The following is a 21,958-nucleotide window of genomic DNA, read 5'->3' on the forward strand; positions in this document are numbered from 1 at the left end:
TCAAAGAATAACTTTCCGGGGGCATCTCCCTCTGAGGAGAGGGAGGTGGGGGGTCGTCCTCCCCCAGAGACCAGTGCTCTGCCCTCTGTGAGCATGGCACAGCTGCAGAGCGGGATCTGCCGGGTGCAGGGCTGAGGGAGGCTGCCTGCCCTCCCTGCTCAAGCCCTTCTCCCTGATTGGCAGCAGCCACTGGTCAGCCTCGTCTCTGCTGCTGCATCCTCAGACCACGTGTCAGCACGAGGCTCCCCTTTCAGCACTAGAAGCCACAGTCCACCCCAGGACTCCTGCCTCAAGTGGTCCCACCTGGCACTACCCGAGGCCCCAAGACCTCAACTCCTAGGGAGCCTCCCTCGGGCATCTGTGGAGATCTCAGAAGCAGAAGGTACAGGGGGCCAGTGATACCTGGCACTCCAGGGAGAGCTTCCTCAGGTCAAGGTGAACAAAATGGGAAAATCAAAATCCACAGATGATGACTGAAATCGCTGTGCATGAAATAACCACTGCCCTGAGCTGAGGAGAGACAGTGCTGGCACGGGTGGGGGGGAGGCGGCTCAGGGGGCCTGGGGATTCTGCTCTACCTCTGCCAATAAGCACTGTTTTAAGGGAGCTTATTATTCCATCTACTGATTTCCTTTGTGAAAACTTTCCAGGTGCCCATGGAAAAAGAGGCAAAACCACCCAAATGGAGTCTCCAGGGCATTTCTTGCTGGATGTGTGAGAATACCAGGATCCCCGTGTACCCAAGGGTACAGGAGGTGGCTGGGACGATGCACATGTCAGGGGAAGTGAACTGGGTTTAGGAAGCAGCTGCCAATCAAAGCCTGCTCACAGATGATGTCAGGCAGGGCCTGGTCAGCTATAGTGAGACAGAATGATGGACACAGGGTGGAAGCCAGCGCTGTCCCTAACCATCAGGATTCCTGGGAATGGGCATTCCTGGTATGGCAGGCAGCTGAGTTAGAAATACTATAGGCAGTGAGACAGGGCTAGGTCCTCAAAGGAGCACTGTGGGGGAGACAGACACCTCCTGCTGTGGGCCAGGCCTCAAGACAAAAGACCAAACAAATGCACCCATATCCTGAGGACTGATACTGTAAATAGTTCCCTATCACCCTGAGGAAGCCTGGAATCCCATCCCAGCCCCCCTACAGAAGAATCACTGCTCTTTAAGCATGCCTGCTTGCTACATGACTCATTTCCCATTTGTCCCTAATGTAATCAATTTTACCTGAACTATTAATCTTATTGGCTAACTCTAGTTATGTCCCACCTTATGCCCATCTGTTTTGAGTGTTCCCAGTCTTTCCCCCACCTTGAACCCATGGTTTTACTCTATAAAAATCCCTAGAAAAGACAGAGTCTTTGGCAACCTGCTCAGGACCCCTTCTGTCTCTCAGACAGAAGCTTTCTTTCTCTTAATAAATATATTCTACTCTTAACCTCCGTTGTTCCTAAAATTCATTCTTCAATTTTAGAGAACATAAACTCTCAGACATAGTAGGTCAGGAGTTTCATTCCCCTATATCACTGGCTTGAGTGGCACGGGGTGTGGCACTGTGACCAGGACCCTAGTTGGGCTTGGGCCTTGTTCTGCACACTGTGGGTGATGCTGCTGCCCCCTCCTGCGATCCGGCCCTTCGGGGAGAAACCAGGACTCTCCAGCCCTCACCCTGGAGCCAGCTGTCACGCCATGAGCTCTCCAATCCAAAAGCATCCCACAAGACCATTTCTCCCTCAATAACTTGGCAAAACCAGATGTTTCTGTTCATTCTGTCTCCTCGCTCCTCCTCCATTATCTTTCCTCGTTTTTCTTTTCCCCTTCCTCATTCTTCACTTTGCTGGAATGGAAAGCATCTATCATTTTTGGCCCAGGAGACAAGTGACTACACCATCCAACATGCTAAGCAGAGAAGCGGAGCCAAATGCAGAATAGGTCCTGGCTTACAAGGGCGGGCATTTCAGAGGGCTTAAACACTGGGACTGAGAGGGAATCTTTTTCTATCTCTGATCAAAATAGAAAGTGCTGAGTGGCACTGCCACCTGGAAAGACTACCTGTCACCTCTTCCAGGATGGGCTCGAGGTGGTCATTACTCCCTCCTCCCTCTGCAGAGCGAGGCGCGCAGCCTCTGTTTCACAAAGAGGAAACATGAGCTACAGTTGGGTGCATTGTCTGGCACACGGCAGGACCACTGTCTGAGCGGGGTGCTCTCCGAATCTTCCGCCTGGCTCAGGCAGGCGATGGTCACCTTCAGCCGTGCACCGAAAAACCCCAGCAACCTCACTGCAGATCCACACAGCAAGTGCTGAGGACCCAGCCACCTACGCACAGGCTTCAATCAGCTGCTCTGCTGGCTTACTACTACCAAGAAAAGTCCTTTACACTGGAGAAATCTGACAGCCTCCCAACCCTGGACCTGGGTGACAGATGTGCCCCAGCTAAGCCACCAAGAACAGCCCTCGGGGCATCCTGTGTAACCTCATTCTAACGAGAAGAAAGCATCTGCTGAATGCAAATGTAGTCACAGTCTGCAGACTCCGACCGACACCCAAGAAGAGGGTCATAGGAGGGCTGCGGTGGGGCTCAGTGTAGAGTGCTTGCCAGGCACATGCCAGGCCCTGGTTCTGAGGTCAACACCAAGGAAAGCTCTCTGTACTGCTTTTCCAACTTTCCTATAAATCTAAAATCACTTCCAAATAAAAAGATAAAAAAAAAAAAAATCCAGTCCGTGTACAGAGCAACTGACTAGGGTCTCATCGAATGCAGGCTGACCGACTCCGGATCGGTTTTCAGGTGAAGTGCTGCCTCGGCCACAGCACAGTGAAATTCCCATGCAGGGCTCAGGTGGGACACTCCACTCTCTCCTTCAGTTACCAAAGACAGGAGGAGGAAACTCCTGCCCTGACCGGGAAGGCTGAGGGGGAGTTGGCTGGACAAGGGGCCCAGGTGGGGAAACAGTGCTAGATAGCAGCCACACTAACACGAGAGGATGTGGGGTGTCAGACTCTCCTGCCTAATTCCTGCAGGATGCACACTGCCCTCCCATCAGCATGGCCCAGGGTGGCCACATAAAGGAAAGCAGCCTAGGGCTCACAGTGGCTGTTCTCAAGTGTCCCCTTCCCCATCAGTGCGCACAGGCCAGAGCTGCTGAGCAGGAGACCCCAGGTGAGGTCCGCCCTGAGGTGGGAAGCCCTTCCCTCCCAGGTGCCCCAGTTACCTGTGATCCTATTGGAAATGCTGAAGAGCCGGGATGTCCTTTGTCGCTGTACAAATGGCTCCCGGTAATACCTGTCCCCAAAGCACATGCCCAGGAGCTCTTTGCGAACCGTCTTGTTCCAGAGGCCATAAATCAATGGGTGGCAGATGGCACTGGTGAAGGACAGCCATGTGGCCCAGGTCTCCAGGGTTGGGGAGACGTAGTTCTTCCCCCAGAGTGCCTCGGAGGTGATGACCACCATGTAGGGGCCCCAGGTGACCAAGAAGGCGCCGAGGACCACCAGGATGGTGATGAGGGCCTTGCACTGGTTGGCTGAGTAGACCACGCCCTGAAAGGCATTCCTCCGGCTGCCTGACGAGGAGGTGGAGGTGCTGGAGTTCTTCCTCCCGCTCCTCTGAGCGTCCTCCTCCACGATGACCACCGTGCCACAGTGTACCTTTCGGGCCTTGACCCGGGCCACGCGGAAGATGAAGCCATAGCACACCAGCATGACCACAAAGGGGAACAGGGCACACCAGATCTGCCAGAAGGCTGTATAGCCGGGCTCCCGGTGCCAGGCGGCCACACACATCCACTTGAAGTCGTCAAACTCCACGGACGACCAGCCGAACAGCGGGGGCAGGCAGCCGACGAGGGAGTGCAGCCAGATGTAGACCAGCGCCATCACGGCCCGGTTCCCTGTGATCTTCATGGGGTACACCATCGGGTACAGGACAGCGTAGTAGCTGCAAAGAGGAGGCGAGAAGCAAGAGAAGAGTCAAAGGCAGAGAACATGCCAGGATGGGCACCCCACTTTCCTGGGGTAGGGGGTGCACTGACCCAGCTGACCAACTATAGTAGTAGCTTCTAAAGGAGGTGCCTTCTCCCAGCACTGCCCAGACAGAGAGGGTGCAGGCTGTAGCATGCTCTTCCTCTTGGAAGGAGTCTTCAATGTGCAGCCACTGGACACCACCAAGGACACAGAGTTTGGGCAGCTCTGTCTCCAAGTCAGCCCCCACATATTCAGGGTACAGGTATCCTTGAGGCCTCTTCAGAGGTCCTAAGGGGTCCCATGTCTGGCCAGATCAGTTCTGTGTGTTTGTAGAGAGCTCAGTAAGAATCAGGATGATGTCCAAGGCCCGCTGGCTTCACTCCCCACAAGGACATTCACTGAGAGCCAGCTGCGTGCTGGGAAAGAAGACAGACACGGGCAGGGGGTGCCAGCTAGGAGAGGGGAGCATGGTAAGCAGCAGTGCCATTAACCTCATTTCACAGAGGACAACTCTGAAGCCAAGAAATGCTGGATGATCTGCTCCAAACTGTGAAAAAACAAGACATAAACCTAGACAGCATGGCTCCATGGTGCCCAGCAATTCCCTGCAAGCCACCTTGGCAAGGTGTCCTTGCACCAAAGGTGGTTCCCATCCACTCGCTCTGTGACTACGGAGTAGGCAAGAGTTAGCTGATGGGACAGGAGGGTCGCAGCAGTCCTCAGTGGTAACACACAAGACCCAGGTCTTGGAAGGCTGGGGGCACTGGCTCAGGACCCAGCAGGCAGAAAGCTACCACGGCAGGCTGTGGAGATGCCAGGGAGGGCATGGGCAGGCAGGCTCAGTGTGGGGTGCCAATACCAAGTGTACGTCTGAAAAGGCCCACAGCCCTGTGGAAGAAGCAGGCGTCAGACAGAGGCCCTGCTGTCTACTGGCTGTGACACTGCGGAGCTGATTAACCTCTCAGCACTTCAGTTCCTTCCTCTGTGAAATGGGAATTGTAGGACCTGTGTCCCAGGTTGGCTCCCAGAACAGACCGGACAGAGACACACTGGCTCGTGCTGCCCTTGAGTGGAAGCAGATGGCCTGGGTCAGGATCCCCACAGTGCTCTGCCCCTGCTGAGCTTCCACGACCCATGGGGACTCAGAGTCCCAGGCCCTGGCAGTGCTCAAGCTTCTAATGGCAGCCTCCTTCCCATGCCAGGTGGCCAGCCGAGGCACTGGGCTGTGCAGCATCACCCTGGAAAGCGAAATGTGAAAGGAGTCTGCGGGAACGGGAAGTACTTCCAGAAAGCTTTGCTTCACAGCAAAGAAGATGCAAGGCTGAGACGTCCGCTTTTCCCGGCCCCTTACGGAGCATGCCGCGCTGGGCCCTCAGGACTGCAGCAGTGACCAGCTGGGGAGGCTGCACGTCCCTCCCTAACTGATGCTTGGGCAGGGGCAGTGGCTGTCGTACATTATTGTGATTTCTTTTTTCCAAGTGCAGAGGGAGTCAAAGTAGCAGAGCTGGGTGCGGGGCACAGCTCTGTCCATACCCATCGTGAGTCCCTTCGGGTCTTTTTGGAGGCAGAGATAAGTTTACACATAGTGAAATGCCTAAGTCCACTCCCCTGTCAAGGTATATTCCCACATCTTCCTACAGAACTGGGCTTAAGTATTTTGAATTATAAACTAAAAACTCTGTTTGTTTGCAGTGCCAGGCAAATGCTCTACCACTGAGCTACAGTCCCAACTCAAGCTACCCCCCACAGCATGACTGCATGTATATAACACTGCAAAACAGACACACACTTAAGTGTGAGCTTACACATCAGGATGGGGTTGGTGATAGGAAGGCAGTTCAAGGGCATCTGGGGAACTGGCATTGGGGTGCAGGCTATACAGGTATGCCCAGTTTATAAAATTCATCAAATTGTCCTTTTAGAATGTACAGTTAGCCCAGTGTGGTGGAGCACACCTGTAACTACAGCATTCGGGAGGCTGAAGGACGATCCCCATGAGTTTGAGGCCACCATGGGCTCCATAATGAGCTCAAGGCGGGTCTGAACTGCATAGTGAGATCCTATCTCAAAAAAAAGACAGCTTTCTGAATGCACAACGTGTAATAAAAAATTTTTTTTTTAAAAAAAGCCACAGCATCACAGTAAACTTCCAAAACTCCTTTTCAAAACTGACACCGCATTTGAGCCGCGTTTCCCATTCAAATAGGAGGAAAGAACAGAGGCAGCTCCCTCCTCCCAGGTAGGTGAACACAGGCCCAGGGGCGGGGATTCTTCTGCCTCCTGAACTCCTGTCCTGCCTTCCCTTCACCAGCCCACTTTAGGCCCCAGACCACATGCAATCCTTCGACCCATGCAGCTTTGATGATACTTCGTATAACTGAGAGGTTGGGGTGTGGGAAGGGGCTCCAGATGTGTGGCTCTCTGGCCATCTTCTGACTACTTTGGGAGCAATCCCTGTTTTCCTAAGATGTTTTCACTACAAACCCAAACACATTCCAAGCTCCCCGCAGCTGCCCCTGAATGAACACGTCAGCTCACACTGCAGTCTCCTGGGCACACAGGGGATCGTCTGCATTGCAACAACCATCCTGTTGCTCCAGCTGCTTTCAAACACACCGCGCTATTCAGAGCTCCAGAGTCATCTGCCGTAGTGTGGGATGAAGACAGAGGAAATGTTTTTAATGGCTCTCTGGCGGGGTGACAGTGCATTACCACTGCACTGGCAGGAGCTGACTTACAGCAACACTGCTGGTGGGACAGATGCTCGCCTGGCTGGCACCCTTCCTCTCAGCTGGGCTGGGTCACTGACATCTAAATGGTGACTTTCATCCCGGTCAGGCTTTGTGTCTGCCTCTGGTCTCTTTTTAGGGAGCTACAAGATGGACTCTTCTAGGCTCATCTCCCCCATCAGTAGAACAGGTTTCTTTCTTTTCTTTTCCTGTGGTTTTGGGGATCAAATCCAGTCCTGAACATGCCAGGCAAACACTCTACTCCTGGCCGGGAGAGCTTTCTTTCACTAGGAGTCCAGGCTGGGGATGATTCTGTTCCCTGGAGATACCTGGCAACAGGCTGTCATGGTGGGGCAGTGCCCTTGACATCTGGTGAGCAGAGGCCAGAGAAGGTACTACAGACCCTGCTCGACCAGCCAGCGCCTCACCCAGACGACGACTCTGCTCAGGGGCCACAGTGGTGGAGGAGAACCCTCAGTTCAGTGGCCTGGAGGTGGGCTTGACAGACCACCCCAAAACCTGGAGTAGAGACTTCCACAGAGTAAGCACCCCACAAAGACTCTCAGCGCTGAAGAACAAGGCATTGGCAGAGGCAAGCTCTGTCAGATGAGTACAGTGACACATGATTTAGGACCTGTCACTCTTGCTGGTGAAGAACCCCACTGTCACCATGCAGACCCCAGGCTGAGGGAGGCACACGCAGCCCACTGGGGTGCCTGCTGCAGGCCCTGGCCTGCTGCCCAGCCCCACTCAGACAGCTCTGCACTCCATGACTAGCAGGGATGTTCCAAAAGTAAAGCCTTTTATTTTCAAGTACTGAGGATTGAACCCAGGGCCACTGCACTAAACTACAGCCCCAGCCCTTATCTAATTTACATATTTATTTTTATTTTGAGATAGGTTCTCACTAAACTGCCAAGTTTCCCAGGTTGGGTTCAAACTTGCAATCCTCCTGCCTTGCCCTCCAAGAGTGCTGGCATGATACACATGTGCCACCACACCTGGCTAAAAAGTAACAGTATTTTTAAAAATAATTGGACAATCATGAGATATCTTTCTTCTCCACAGCCAAAAAGTCTTCCAACCCTTTTTTCAATGTTACTCAGTCTTTTTTTTTTTCATGCCGGGAATCAAACTTACAACCTCACAATTGCCGAGCAGGTGCTGTCCCTGAGCTGCATCCCCGGCCCCATACACTCAGTCTTTGCAAGCTACTGACCACCGGCTACTGAACAAAACTTCTTGAACAAAACTTCTGCCTTCTTCTACACCAAGAATCCTGAACGTGCAGTGTTTATTCTACCCGAACACAGTGATTCCCTGGACACATGCTCTGCTCACAGTATTCTGCAGAGCTGTGAGCTCGGTGAAGTCACCTAAATGCAGCCACAGCAACTGAATTCCACGTGACCACCGAGATCTCGTGCTCCGTGGACGTCTGCAGTGGGGAGGAGATGCTCACAGTCACGGTCCTAAAACTGTACACATTCCAAAAGTTTACTGTATCCAAGCAAAAAGCACTGGTGGTCAATACAGGAAAATCACACACAGGGATGGCATCTGGTTAATTATGAGAGTTTCTGGGTTCCTCTTACTATCGGAACAGGCAAATCCTTTCAGAGAAACTCCTGGATCCACTGCATCCCATAGCTCTGCTCAGAGTTCAGGGGAAATCTGGTCGTGGGAGCAGTGTGGGTCTGTGCTCCAAACACGCAGTCTGCTTACAGCTCATCCGCTGAGTCACCATGGTCCCCTGAGAGCCACCTCGCCAGCCAGAGCCCTCTGTCTTTTCCCTGACCCACTTCTGGTAAATGTCACAGACCACAAACACCCCACCCAGTCCTGGCCCCATGAAGTCCAGCCCTTGCCTGTTATAAATGAAGTGACCATTGGCAAAACCCTAACAAAAAAAGGGGTTGGAAAGGCACTGCCTGAGCCCTGAGACCTGTCCAACCCAATCAAGGACCCGAGGAGGGACTCTGAGGCACCTGCAAGACATAGCTGAGGAACAGTGGTGACAGCCTCCCATGTGCCAGCTACAATGCAGGTTGAAGCAATATGGGTTTTGAAAGCAGGCGTGGTGGTGCACACCTATAATCCCAGCACTCTGGGAGGCTGAGGCAGGAAGATTGAGAGTTGGGGCTCAGCCTGGGCAATTTAGCAATTTACTGAGACTCAGTCTCAAAATAAAAAGGGCTGGGAGTGTAGCTTACTGAAAAGGCCCTGGGTTGAGTCCTCAGTACTGGGAGAAAACTTGGACACTGGGTTCTCCTGGTTGCCACTGCCTTTCTTCCCTGGTGTCTTCCCTCCCTCCTTGCTCCCTCTCCAATCTAGCTGTGAGGAGCAGGGTGGCTCCCACCGAGGCTCCAGCTGTGAAGCTGGGCCTGGACCAGAAGGCCAGTGTCAGGGAGGAACCACCAAGTCAGAAGACCCAGACCACTTCCTCCTCTGCCATTTATCATCCCCAACGCTTGTCTCTTCATCTGTAAGCAATGGAACCTCTTTTAAAAAACTAAAATAGCAATTAGGCATCAGTGGGCCATGCAGTGATTTCTCTAACTCTGCAAACACCACCGTATACACACACAAAACTGGACAGTACAGCCTTCCACACCCTTGCACACTGACTGCAAAGCTTTCAGAGCAAGCTGTGGCACACGTGCCATAGGTTCACCACCACTACATGGCATATACCATGGTGTGTGGCATGCATTCCCAACCCCCAGGCTGCAGACCAGTACCAGGCTGTGGCCCGTTTGGAACCAGGCCATACAGCAGGGGCTGAGTGAGTGCTGAGCCAAGGAGCAAAACTTCACCTGGATTTACAGCCACTCCCCACGGTTGCATCACTGCCTGAGCTCCACCTCCAGTGAGATGGATGATGACATAAGATTCTCATAGGAGCATGAACCCTACTGTGAACTGCGCATGCAAGGGATACAGGCTGCATGCTTCTTATGAGAATCTAATCCTAAAGCTATCTCTCCATTTCCATCTGTGGAAAAACTGTCTTTCACAAAATCAGTCCCTGGAGCCAAATAGGTTGAACACTGCTGATATACAACCTCTGTGGCACTTGCCTATCTGTGCAACAGACAGGAAAAACCAGAGATTCTCAGGGCAGTCACATGGAAGAAGAGGCAGAGCTGCTGGCTGACCCTCCCACAGCATGACCCTGGCCCTCTCCCAAGGACCCAAAGCATTCAAAGGTCACAAGACTGGAGACCTCTCACTCTCCATGCCAAGCCCGCTTACCGGTCGATGGCGATGACCCCTAGGGTGAGCATGCTGGCTGAGCTGATGAGCAGGTAGAGGAGGGCAGAGAAGTTGCACCAGACCACACCAAAGATCCATTCCCTCCGGATGGTGCTGGTCACTACAAAGGGCAGCACTAGCACGGACAGCAGGAAGTTGGACAGGGTCAGGCTGAAGACGAACTTGTTGCTGAGGGTCAGGAGGTAGGACTTCTTATACAGGGTGACCACGATGACCAGATTGCCCAGGCAGACGAACACGCTGATGATGATGATAGCAACAAACTCCGTGACGACGCCCCCGTCCCCAGCCTCCTCCGCAGTGAGGTTGCTCAGCTCCTTCCTGTGGCCAAGGGAGGAGTTGGGGCTCATGGTCAGTGCACCTGGACGTGGCGTGGGCACAGCATGCTGAGGGACTGCAGAGGGGAAAGGAGAAGACTCATCAGAGCATGCCCTCTCCCCTTTGCAGAAGAGGAACGGGGGGCTTGATGGGCGAGGTCCCATGCCCCAGACCACCAGGCAGTGCCTCCCCTGCAAGCTCCACTGAATGGCCTGTGTCCTGAAACACCTCTGTGCGACTCACTGCATGTTTTTAGGTGATTCTCCTTTTGGTCTAAACCTCTCTATAAAGTGCACCTGGGATGTCCCCAAGGCCCCTGTGTTAAAGGTCTGGTGCCCTGGGAGGGGATGGAACCTTAAGCACATGCAGCCTAATGGCAGGTTTTGGGTCCCTGAGGTCTGCGGTGGAAGGGGACTGTGGGAACTGGCCTCTTCCTCTTCGCTGTCACTTCCTAGCTGCCATGAGGTAAGAGGCTCTGCTCCAGCTTGTGCTCCCATCACAATAAGCTGACAGCCCCAAAGCCTTCAAAACTGGGAGGCAAAATAAACCCTTTTTTTTTTTTTTTTTTTTTTGTCTTTTTCCTTTTTATCGGTACTGGGGATCGAACTCATGACTGCCTGCTTGCAAGGCAGGCGCTTATGCCGCTGAGCTAAATCCCCAGCCCCCCAAATAAACCCTTTTTTAATGTGTGTGTGATGCCAGGGATCAAACCCAGGGCCTCATGCTGGGCAGGGACACTACTACTCAGCTACACCCCAGCTCCTCTCTGTAAGTTTACATCTTGGGTACTTTGTTGTAGTAAGGGAAGCTGGCTAGCACAACTCCCCTATCCACTGCACCAAAGCAGTGACTCAGAACCTTCCATGGGCTTAAGAATCCCTTAGAGAAACAGCTCAGGCAGCCAAGATTCCAGTCCTGGAATCAGAGGTACAGCCTGGGACCTGCACTTTAAACAAGAGGGTAGGACAGATGCGTGACAAATGTACTATGAGGGACAAGTGGGTCCCGAGTCAGCAAGATCTGTGTCATGGGGTGCTTGTGAAAGATGCAGGACCTCAGGCCCACCTCTGACTTGGGGACCAAAATCTGCACTTTAACCCCAGGCCCTGCAGATTTGTGCAGACATTAAAGTTCCACATTAAGATTATCCCGGGAACTATTCAGAGCTCCCTGGCAGGAGGGGTCAATCAAGTTCAATGTATACCAAGACACCATCACTGCTCTCACAGACATGGTAAGGAAGGCAAGCATCCAAGCACTAATTACAGATGACTAAACAGAGGCACCGCCCCAGGTCGTGGCCCACAGACATTACTGTCTACAAGGCGAGATCAACATGTACAATGAATAAATTTTAGACATTTATTACAGTAAAAGCCTCATGGCTATTAATCCTTCTCAAAATATGCCCCTTCACTTCAAACACACCTCTTCATCACCCCGCCACCTTCTGAAGCAATTCTGGAATCATCCTTCCTGAGTGACTGACAAAGATTAATCACCAACGTGGTAAAACCTGCAGCTGGGTACCATCCAAAGGGAAGGCAGACTGTAAAAATGTCACCATGTGTCCTCACCCACCTCATTCACTGGCTGTGACCCATGAGGTTTGTGACCTTCCCTCTAAGTCAAAAGGACCATGGAAGACAAACACGGTCATGATCAATTCGGAGACACGCATGGGAGCGTAGCCTACGACACTCACATCAAAGGACGTCCAGGACTACTTCGGAAAGCGGCAAGCATGGGACAGGTGTGAGGGGGATTCATGGCGATGTGTCTTTTAGTCCATGTGCTGTGGAAGTCAGTACACAATGTGTCTTATACTGTAACAAATTTTTTTAAAAATTAAAAGTATTTTTCAATCACACCGCATAGAGGGCAGAATCCCTACTCCCGGGAAACTGGCTGAAAATCTTGGCTCATAATCAAGGTTGACATATTTTTTACATAAAAATCCTACAGATGAATGTTACTCCAAAACTTTTCGTCTACTTTAATTAGCCAAAAAATCCCACAGACCGTTATTCCCACCTGCTCTTGTTCTCCACAAACAGAAGATATCAGGAAGGAAGGCAAGACAGCTTCCTGCGAGCCAGACCCCAGGAACACAAGCCGAGCCACCTGCACACCGCAGCGGGTGGGCCAGGAGCCCTCCTGGGAGACCTGGCTCCCTGCCCAAGCACTGCGGGTCAGTGGGCAGTGCAGGGTCAGAAGGCAGCCACCCCTTGCAGCAGCCCTGAGTGCCAGAGGAAGTGGTCCCTGTGCAATGAGCCTGTGTTGCAGTCACAGCTCCTGATGCTGTCAGAACCACCTGCCTCCCAGCTCCTGGTTGTGTCACAGCACCACTGCCCTGCCCCGCATGAGCTCTCAGCTTGCGCTCGGTCACAAATATCTACAACTCTCTTGGTATCTGGTCCTCTGGATGTGGTCTGGTCAGGGTCGAGTGTGAAGGGACAATTTCCTCCATCATCAGGACGATTCCCAAAATTTATTCTACAAGTAAACTTTCCCATAGCGATTATATCACTCTCCTGAGCCTCTGTGAGAGTGCAGCCAACTGAAACCCAAAGCTGATATATTCAAGAACTTCTGTGAAAGCAGATGTACCTAATCTCCAACATACGGAATTAATATTTTTATGACTAAGAACAAAACATTATTCCTACTAAATGTTACTTTGTATATTTAGACCATATTTCCAGGCTGCTGCTAAAATATTCTGACTTTTAATCCAGTTATGCAACTTCTTAGTTACCCTAGTTTTGTACCAGGAATATGCTTTATAGGTATACTGGCTATGTCTGTCTTTGTAAGATGGTTCCTGGTGTTTATATTTAGTTGGTGAGTTCTGGATTTCATTGATGCTTACAAGAAAATTATTAACTGGTTTCTTAAAAATAACCATGTTCTTCAGTTAACTATATGGTGGTTATAAAAAGAGACTGTATCATGAGACACAGGAAAAAACGGAAGAAAATTTTACAACCTATAAAGTACTAATCACGCTAAATTATAAAGAATTCCTTAAAAAGTTGAGAGAAAAACAGATGAAAAGTCAGAAGAGGAACATGGATAACAGACATGGACAGAAAGACCATGCCAAAAGGTATACCAATGGTATAAGTGGTGGTCAAAATATCCAGCAAATATTTAAATTCTGAAATGCATTACAGTAAGACACAGCCATTAACCCCTGGAGAGAAATACGCTCCTCGCTTTTGAGTACTCTCCTATCGTTCTCACCACTTTCTGACACAGATCTGTACAAGTCCTCATTCGTGTCTAAATTGTGACCAACAATATGGTGAGTGCTGCTCCCAAGGGCCACCCAGCTGAAAGGCAGGCTCGGTAGAAATAACACAGTGCGGCCTCATGCTCCTCACCAGATCTGGCATCGTGGGACTTCTGGCTCTTCAAAGTCAAAATGACCACCAAAGGGAAATGTTTGGAATCAATTCTGGACACTGAGGCAGTCGTGACGGCACAGCTAAAGACACCCAGGGAAAAGGGTTTCAAAACCACCTCAGAAAATGGCAAGAATGATGGGGTGTGTTCACAGAGAGGAGGAGCATTTTTTTGAGGGGACCCACAGATATGTAACTTTTACTATAATAAATCTCCCTGATTTAAATGTTCACATTTTAAAATCACCCATCATATGTAAAAGACTGCTTCACTCAAAATGAAAACACTGGACATCAAAATCATACCAGCCGGGCGCGGTGGTGACACCTGGAATACCAGCACTCAGGGGGCCGAGCTAGGTGGACGGTTTCGAGTTCAAGACCAGCCTGGGCCACAAAGTGAACTCAATCCAGCCTGAACTGCATAGTGAGAACTGTCTCAAAAAGACAAAAACAAAACAAAATCCTATGCTAAAATAACTTTTTTTTCTTTTCAGATGAGCAAAAATTCAAGTGTGGTAGCGCTCGCCATTGTCGAGACAGCTTGCTGCTCTTCTAGGCTCCAAGAGAGATTGCAAGGGGTGCAGCCTACGGAGAGAAACCAGCAACAGCTACCAAAGCAGTACATGCACACGTCTCTGCCCCTGCAAGACCATTCCTAGGCATTCACCCTGAAGGTACACAGTCATACTGTAAAATAACACACAAGCACCCTCATCTGATTCACCCAGGCAATTAGCTGCAAAAATATCAGAAATAAGTGAGAAACTGAACTAAAAATACATATGCACTACATTAATGTTTATCCAAAGAAAAGGAAAAGCAAGACAGAAATTGAGAGATGGAAGTAACATTCCTCAGGGTTTTTTTTTACTTTTGACTTTTGAACCATGTAAACATTTTGCATACTAAGAAAAGCAAACCAGAGGCCCGTGGCAAGGGCTTAGGGGACTGGTGCCCTCGGAGCCCCAGCCCAGCCTACAGAGTTAGTGGGGGCCAAAGCCAGGTGCCGCTTCTCGGACATTTTCAACACTAGTGAAAACTCGATGGAGAAGGACATCAGTACTTATGGGTTGTATTCAGATGGCCCTCCCCAAGCTTCATGCAATCATGGACATGGTTGAATCTAGCGTTCGTGATCGGTTTCTTGTCTAGTGCTGGGACTGGAGGTGTGAGTGCTGCACCCGCCCAGGGGTGGGGCTGACATGCGGTGTAAGGGCAGGAAGAAGGCCTGTCTTTCCTCTTTTGCTCTGCTGGCACTTGCTGTTTGTGGTGGCCATGGACAGATGCCTTGCCACACCACCTTGCCACTTGGAGCCAACTGAGTACAACTGAAACCCCTAAAACTGTAGGAAATAAACCTTCCTTGCTTCACTTTGGGCATCAGGTATTTTGTCTCAACAACAAGAGAAAAGTAAGTAAGACAATGCGTTTCTGCAGAACGTGCAGATTCTGCTTGAGCAGCCAGCTACCTGGAGCTGATTGAGAAAGAAAACAAAAAGTGTGACACGGCTGTGGCTCCTCATTCCCCTCTATGCCCAGCCCCCAACTCCAGCATTCACAGCCCCCCCAGAAGTGGAGCTGTGCACAAAAATCCAGCAATGCAAACAGCAGCACCAGCACTGTCAACAGACCTACACACAATGAGCGAGGAAAAAAGTGGTGAGCTTGTGTGCCCATGCTCAGAATGCTTGAAAGTTCTGATTCCTCTAGGACCAGACTGTACCAGGCACACAACGCCAAATAACACATCAAGAAACTTAAAGAAGCTGAAAGGAAGAACTAGCACCAGCTTGACAACTTGGAATGAGAACAGAGATTTTTAAAGCAACGACTAGAACAGCTGCAGGGCCCTCAAGAGATGGAATGAAGGACAGCACTGGATCAACTATTTCTTCAGATCATTCTGATTTAATGAGTGAGAGGAGACTGAAGTGGATGATGAAAGCACAGAGTCCTTCCATGGAGAAGTGGGCAATATAAGGACCAGAATCAGTGACACTGATGACCACGGCAACCTGCAGAGTATTGGGAGGGATGAGGGTTACTCCAGGGCCAGTGTCAAACTTGCATTCACTTCCTAGAACCCAGCATAACATAACATGCAGGGCAATATATTCACTGGGCCAATACAATACAATCTCTTAAATTGGATTTGAAAGAAGAAAGAAAGAAAGAGAGAGAGAGAGAGAGAGAGAGAGAGAGAGAGAACAAAAGAAAGAAAGAAAAAGAAAGAAAGAAAGAAAGAAAGAAAGAAAGAAAGAAAGAAAGAAAGAAAGAAAGAAAGAAAGGCTGGGGATTTAGCTCAGTGGTGTAAGCTCCTGCCTTGCAAGCAGGCAGTCGTGAGTTCGATCCCTGGTACCAATAAAAAAGAAAAAGACAAAAAAAGAAAGAAAGAAAGAAAGAAAGAAAGAAAGAAAGAAGAATGAAAGAGGGGAAGGAGGAGAAAAAGAATTAACCATAATGAATTCAAAAAGTAAACCTAACATTAATTGAAGAAAGAAACAAAATAGGCCTTATATATATTAGGCTGACAGCATAATCATTCAGAGAAGATCATTAAATTAAGTAGCTTCTGAACACAATATTTTGACTGTCTACACTTCATGATATATACAGTCCACAGAAAAAAGAACAAAAGTTTATTTAGTGGGGTCTATGTCAGTAAAGTTGTTGGAATTTTTCAGTTACTTTGAGCGTATAGCAGGTGAGCAAACCTGCATTTATGCAGAAGTTTCTTCTTGTGGGGGAGGCAGATGACAATCACAGAGCGGGGGAGCCTCCGGGGGAATCTGACTTGCTATTGGAGAGATCAGGATGGAGTCACTATGTGCATATAAATGTAAAACCAGAGAATTCCTCAGAATCTTTAGAAAGATTCACAAATTGAAACTACAAATAAAATGCAAATGAGAAAATGAACAGAAAATGCTTCACAGGTTTCATTGTTTTGTCTAAGAAAAGCCCAATGTATTCCACACATGAGACTTTGCTGGCAAACATGATGGATTGAGCTGGAATGAACAGTTTTCCTGTTCCAAACACATAGAAACACTGGATAAAATAGAACCCAAAACTTTTTTGTCAAGAAGTCAAAAAAATAAAAAAAGAAAAGGAAACTCACGAAGTGTTGCAGAATTCAAGAGATTGGAGAGACTGCAGGAGAAACAGGGATGGGTTTATTTAGGTGTTCAAAGGGCTGAGCCCCAAAAAAAGGAAAGGCTCCAGTTTCTTATACATGTTGCCAAGAGGTTGGTCTAGTGGTACATAACTGGGGGAGGCAACCAGAACTAAGGCAGTTTGTCAAACTGTGCTCAGTGGCCTTGGTCAGGTACAAACAGGATGTTATGAGGAGTTTATAAAGCTTTACTTACAGGGACAAAGTCACTGATTTAATCTGTATTCGAACAAACAACAACAGCTGTAGGGAAGGGGAAATTTGGGGAAACTCAAGTTTTCAAGTCCTACTTGAAAACAAAAAAGGAAAAGCCAGAGTTGTAATTTCACACCTGGGAATAGAAGGTAGACAGCTGGTGCCACCAGCCCCACAGAGCAGAGAGCTGAAACCACACCGTGCATCAGATGATGTGAAGGGCTTCCCCTTCCTGGATGAGGGAAGACAGAAACAGAGCTAGCAAGAGAAGTACCAAAGCCGGTCATCTACCTAGGGCTCTGGATGGAACATCAACCAAATCTTCTCCATGAGAAACCAAACACGGACACAGGAGCCGTGCTAACACAGGCTCCATTTTATGCAGTTTGCATGGTGTAGAATCCAAGCTCACAGATCCGTATGGATTAATGCTGGCAGTGGTCTGGGCTTTGGGGTGCACTCTTGTCATCCCAGAATTCTGTGAGGCTAAGGCAGGAAGATTAAAAATTCAAGCCTAGCCTGGGCAATTTAACAATTTAGCAAGATTCTGCTTCAAAATAAAAGATAAACGAGGGCTGAAGACATAGCTGTGTGAAGGTCCTGAGTTTGACAAGTACGAGACAAAAGAGAAAGAGAGTAAGGGAAAGAGAGAAAAGAAAAGAGAAGACAAGGAGGTGATAGGAGAAGGGAGGAGAGGTTAAATGAGGCAAAGCTTCCAGAGTAATCACAAAACGGCTCTCAGAAATCTCCACACTCACAAATGGAACCAATCAAAAACCCCCCAAAACCTAATGAAAATGAAAAGCAGAAAAATCAGCATTCCAAGAACTCAATGAAAAAAATATATATAATTAAAAGTTATAAAAGGAAAAGAAGTGGAAACAATCATGAACAACAACAACAAAAATACTGAAAAAATAATATTCAGGGCCGAGGATACAGCTCGGCATAACACCTGCCTGGCTAAGTGCAAAGTCCTGACGATTCCCATTACCAGAATAAATAAATAATAATATGCAATTCTGAGCAAAAGCAAATAGAACTTCTAGAAATTAAATTTTAGTCATCAAACTTAATGAGTACATTAAGCAACAGATTTAGTTAGAGAAAGATGATAGACGAGCACAAGGGTCTGAGGAAGTTACTCAGAATGCAGTCAGAAACATTTAAGAAATTGAAAGCATGAACTAGAAATCAAGACCCTTATTCAAGTCAATCACTGTGCTCCCTTTCTTCTTACAATTTTGGAAAATTAAGCAAAAGGAACAATGGGGCGAAGGAAAGACATTTTGATCTCATAAAGACACTAGGAAGAGAAACCTCTCTAAAAGCCCTAATAGCCAAGAGAGAAAAAAAGGCCAGAGCAGTAGCAGCCCTTCTGAGGCCATGTGGGGTGCTGAGCCAGCAGCTTAGTACCTAAAAATGTATCTAATGGAGAAAATAATCCAGAAGTGGGGGAAAGATACAAAACCAATTAGAAAAAGATACTAGTAAATATGTAGATAAAACCTAAATTAGAACCCTAAAAGATAAAATTTACATTTAAAAAGTTAAACATTGGTCATAAATATGGTAACAGTGGCCAATTTGAGAGCTTCAAAAACAAGATAAAGCTAAATGCTGAACCAAACAGAAGATTTTTTTAATTAAATAAGTATAGGTATTTATGGATTACAAGGATGCTTTGATCTATTTATGATTAAATCAATGTAGTTAACAAATCCATCACGTCATACACTTTCTGAAGTACGGTGTGACCATCAAAACTTTACTCTTAGCAATTTTGAGATGTGCATCATGAAATAAATCTCAAATACTTTATCGTCTGGTCTGAGTGGCGGTGGAAGCTCTTAAAGGTGGGACCATGACAACATTCCAAGGCCGTGTGCGTCCAGGGCTGAAACTCGGGCTCTGGCTGTTCCTCCAGCAGCTGGTCAAGGGTCCAGGACTCAGTGACTATTTCAGCATGAGTGCCTTCTTTATGTGTCACTGTTAAGGCCAACATGACAGCTAACATCTGAAAGGTAACAGCCAAGAGAATAAAAATGCAAGCAGCACTTTCAATCCAGGATTGGGGAAACCCCTGCAGAAGCAGTGTTTCCTCACGTGGTCAGCGGCAGAGGAAGGGAGCCCAGCTGGCTGCAGCCCTCGAGTTGTCGCGTTGTCGGTCCAACTCTCCTCGGAGACAAAAGCGGATGTGAGCCAAGCAGCTGCCCACCCAGGCCATCCAAAATCCCAGTCTGCAGGGAAGCCTGGCGTGGGGAAGGCACCAGGCCCAGCACGTCCCTCAGGGCTGTCTTTAAAGAACAAGAGAGGGATTTGGAGGCCTCAGCTTCCTGGCGGGCAGCCAGCCTCCCCAGGCCTGGCAGGCTGGGGCCCCCGAATGGAAGTAAATTCCAGTGTGACTCACATTTGTAGCCTCCTGGGCGGCTCTGCTGCCAGACACAAAGGTGTTCCGACTCCCACACTCCCTGCACTGTGCCCGGGCTGCCCTGAGAAACATCTAGGCAGTAACCAAGGGAGGTTTTAATGCAGCCGTCAGAAACTGGCCAGAAGGAAGACAGAGAGCCATCCTGCTCAGACAGGCCGCCACAGAAGTGCCACGCGTGGTCACCATCACCACCACACTCCTCCCTGGAAACAGCCTGTGGTCTTTGTGTTTATCCTCATGACAGTAAAGTACCGCTGTACTTTAGAGTAGGGTAAGACTACTGTAGAGTAGAGTAGGGTAAGACTACTGATAACAGTCTCAGGGCATTCAGAGTCAGTGACCAGTATCTGTTTTGGGTTAACAAACAGCAAAAAAAAAAAAAAAAAAAGGCAACACTGAGACAAGCACTTTATTCACCGATTTGTTTGGAAGTTCCTGAGAAATAATTCCAGAAATGGCTGAGTTACAAGGGCAAAATTATTACGTGTAAGAGCAGGTGATATCTCTCCACATGACTGTAAACTTGGAAATTCTGGTCTCAGAGTCCTCTGAAAGTTCTCTATTTTGACTAAAGCAGGTTGCTTTTCAAGCTGTGATTCCTGCGGCCCTCTGTCTGTCGGGAAGTCCTCACCACAGTGGCAAAGGGCACAGATTCAGAAGCCACACTGTTCTGGTTTGAAGCCTGGCCTATCAGATCTTTAGCTGCATAACCCAACAATGAGCTGATTCCACTTACAGTTTCCTCACCTCCAAAAAAATGAATATTCTCTTTTTCACAGGTATTGAGAGGGCTGAGCTGACCGCACACAGTGCCCGGAACAGCAGCTGGCACACGGAGGCTTCGATGCATGATTAAGTTAATGTGTGGAGAGTTTATCCGGAGCTTACTCGATGTGATGGAAACGCAGCAAAATGCTTAATTTTAAAAAATGCATTTCATCTCAGATGACAAGGGCAGTAAAAAAAAAAATTCATTTCAGTGAAAGAAGCATGATCATTAACCCCTCTCAGGACACTCCTCATTTTGAACACATGTATCCCATCATTCCTGCCACTTTCTGAAGCAATTCTGGAAGTGCCTTTTCACGAGTGTCTTTACAAGGCGTGGTCACAAGCACAGTGAGTGTGTGCCACCCAGCAGGAAGCCCCTGATTCACTCAGCCTGGCACCGTGTGACTTCTGGCTTTTTTTTTTTTTTTTTTTTTTTTTTTTGTCTTTTTCCTTTTTATCGGTACCGGGGATTGAACTCACGACTGCCTGCTTTACAAGGCAGGCGCTTACGCCGCTGAGCTAAATCCCCCCGACTTCTGGCTTTTTCCCAACGCCAAATGACCATTCTGAATTGATTTAGGAAACCGCAGCAGCCACACAGCACAATTAAAGACACTCACAAAAGCGGACATCCAGAACTGCTTCGGCAAGTGGCAAGGGTGACGGCTAAGTGTGCTTCGCAGGAGGGGAGGATTCTGAGGACACTTAATGGCAAGTGTCTTTTACTAGTTTTAATTAAAACGTTCATTGCAGTTTTCAATCCCACCTTTGGAAACAACTGTGCTGTGAGAAAGGGCTGGCCAGCCTGAAGAGCTGGCATCACAGAGGCCCTCTTCTCTGTGGAATCCAGGGCCAAAGCAGGCAGGTGCACGGGCTGCTGGCAGAAACAATGCTCCAGGTGGGGAAATGCTCTGTGACACCCCAAGCTAATCCCTGCTTCCTGTGTGTTGGGGGCAGCACGGACTTGGGAGGAGGATCCAATCGCCACCTTCTTCTGCACTTAAGTAACTGGAATGAGAATGAATCCACATGTGCCCGCCCAGAAATCAGGCCTTGCGACTCAATAAGAGCCAGAAAGAGACTACAGGGTCCCTGTGTGGCCAATTGTGTGGGTAAAAAGAGCTGAGGCCATGGCTCTTCCCTCACAACTGGCCCTTCCCTGGAAAGAGCAGGAACATGGCTTCTCGAGGGCTTAATGCTAAGTGAGATAAATCAGACACAGGGGGCTAGTCACCCAGTGGTTTCTCTTACAGGAGAAACTCAAACTATAAATAATTTAAGGACCAAAACAAATGAGATGATACGAAACAGGGACACAGACTTCATGGAGTAGAGATTTGGGGATGGGGGAGACAGGAGGGAGAGGAGAGAAGAGTATGTTAAAAGGATCAAGATATAATATGTGTATGGTCCAACTCCTCTCGATGAATGTATTTAATATGCATTGCATATTAAACATACACCTAATTAAAAATTTTTTAAAAAATCTACACAAATAAAGCTGGCCTGGTCTGGGCCTCTGCAATCTCAGATGATGTGGCCCCCAAATCAGCCTGGAGCTCCTGCTCCAAATCTCTCAATGTGTTAGAGTGAGTCTGAGTTCCGGTCTGCTTGGGAAAATGTGCCAGGGAAAAGAAAAAGGCTTAGAGACCAAACCCCAGGAGGCTCCGTGGTGCCATGCTGAAC

At 48.8% G+C, this 21,958-nt stretch overlaps 1 protein-coding gene and 1 pseudogene across 5 annotated transcripts in view; one reads left to right on the forward strand and one right to left on the reverse strand.

Moving 5' to 3' along the window:
- Gpr161 (G protein-coupled receptor 161) overlaps positions 1–21,958 on the reverse strand; it is a 53,954-nt gene that overhangs the window by 11,969 nt on the left and 20,027 nt on the right. For all 5 annotated transcript variants that reach the window (XM_013151225.3, XM_063253621.1, XM_063253622.1 and 2 more), the window contains exons 3-4: positions 9,952–10,366; positions 3,217–3,941 (exon numbers count right to left, since the gene is read on the reverse strand). In XM_013151225.3, coding sequence (XP_013006679.1) covers positions 3,217–3,941; positions 9,952–10,366 — 1,140 coding nt within the window. The remainder of the gene's footprint in view (positions 1–3,216; positions 3,942–9,951; positions 10,367–21,958) is intronic.
- Positions 15,193–15,789, forward strand: LOC106027424 (max-interacting protein 1-like; annotated as a pseudogene).

The sequence above is a fragment of the Cavia porcellus genome, unplaced genomic scaffold, assembly GCF_034190915.1.
Source record: "Cavia porcellus strain 051 isolate PalLab524CR breed Dunkin Hartley unplaced genomic scaffold, mCavPor4.1 scaffold_7, whole genome shotgun sequence".
Taxonomy (NCBI): Eukaryota; Metazoa; Chordata; class Mammalia; order Rodentia; family Caviidae; genus Cavia; species Cavia porcellus.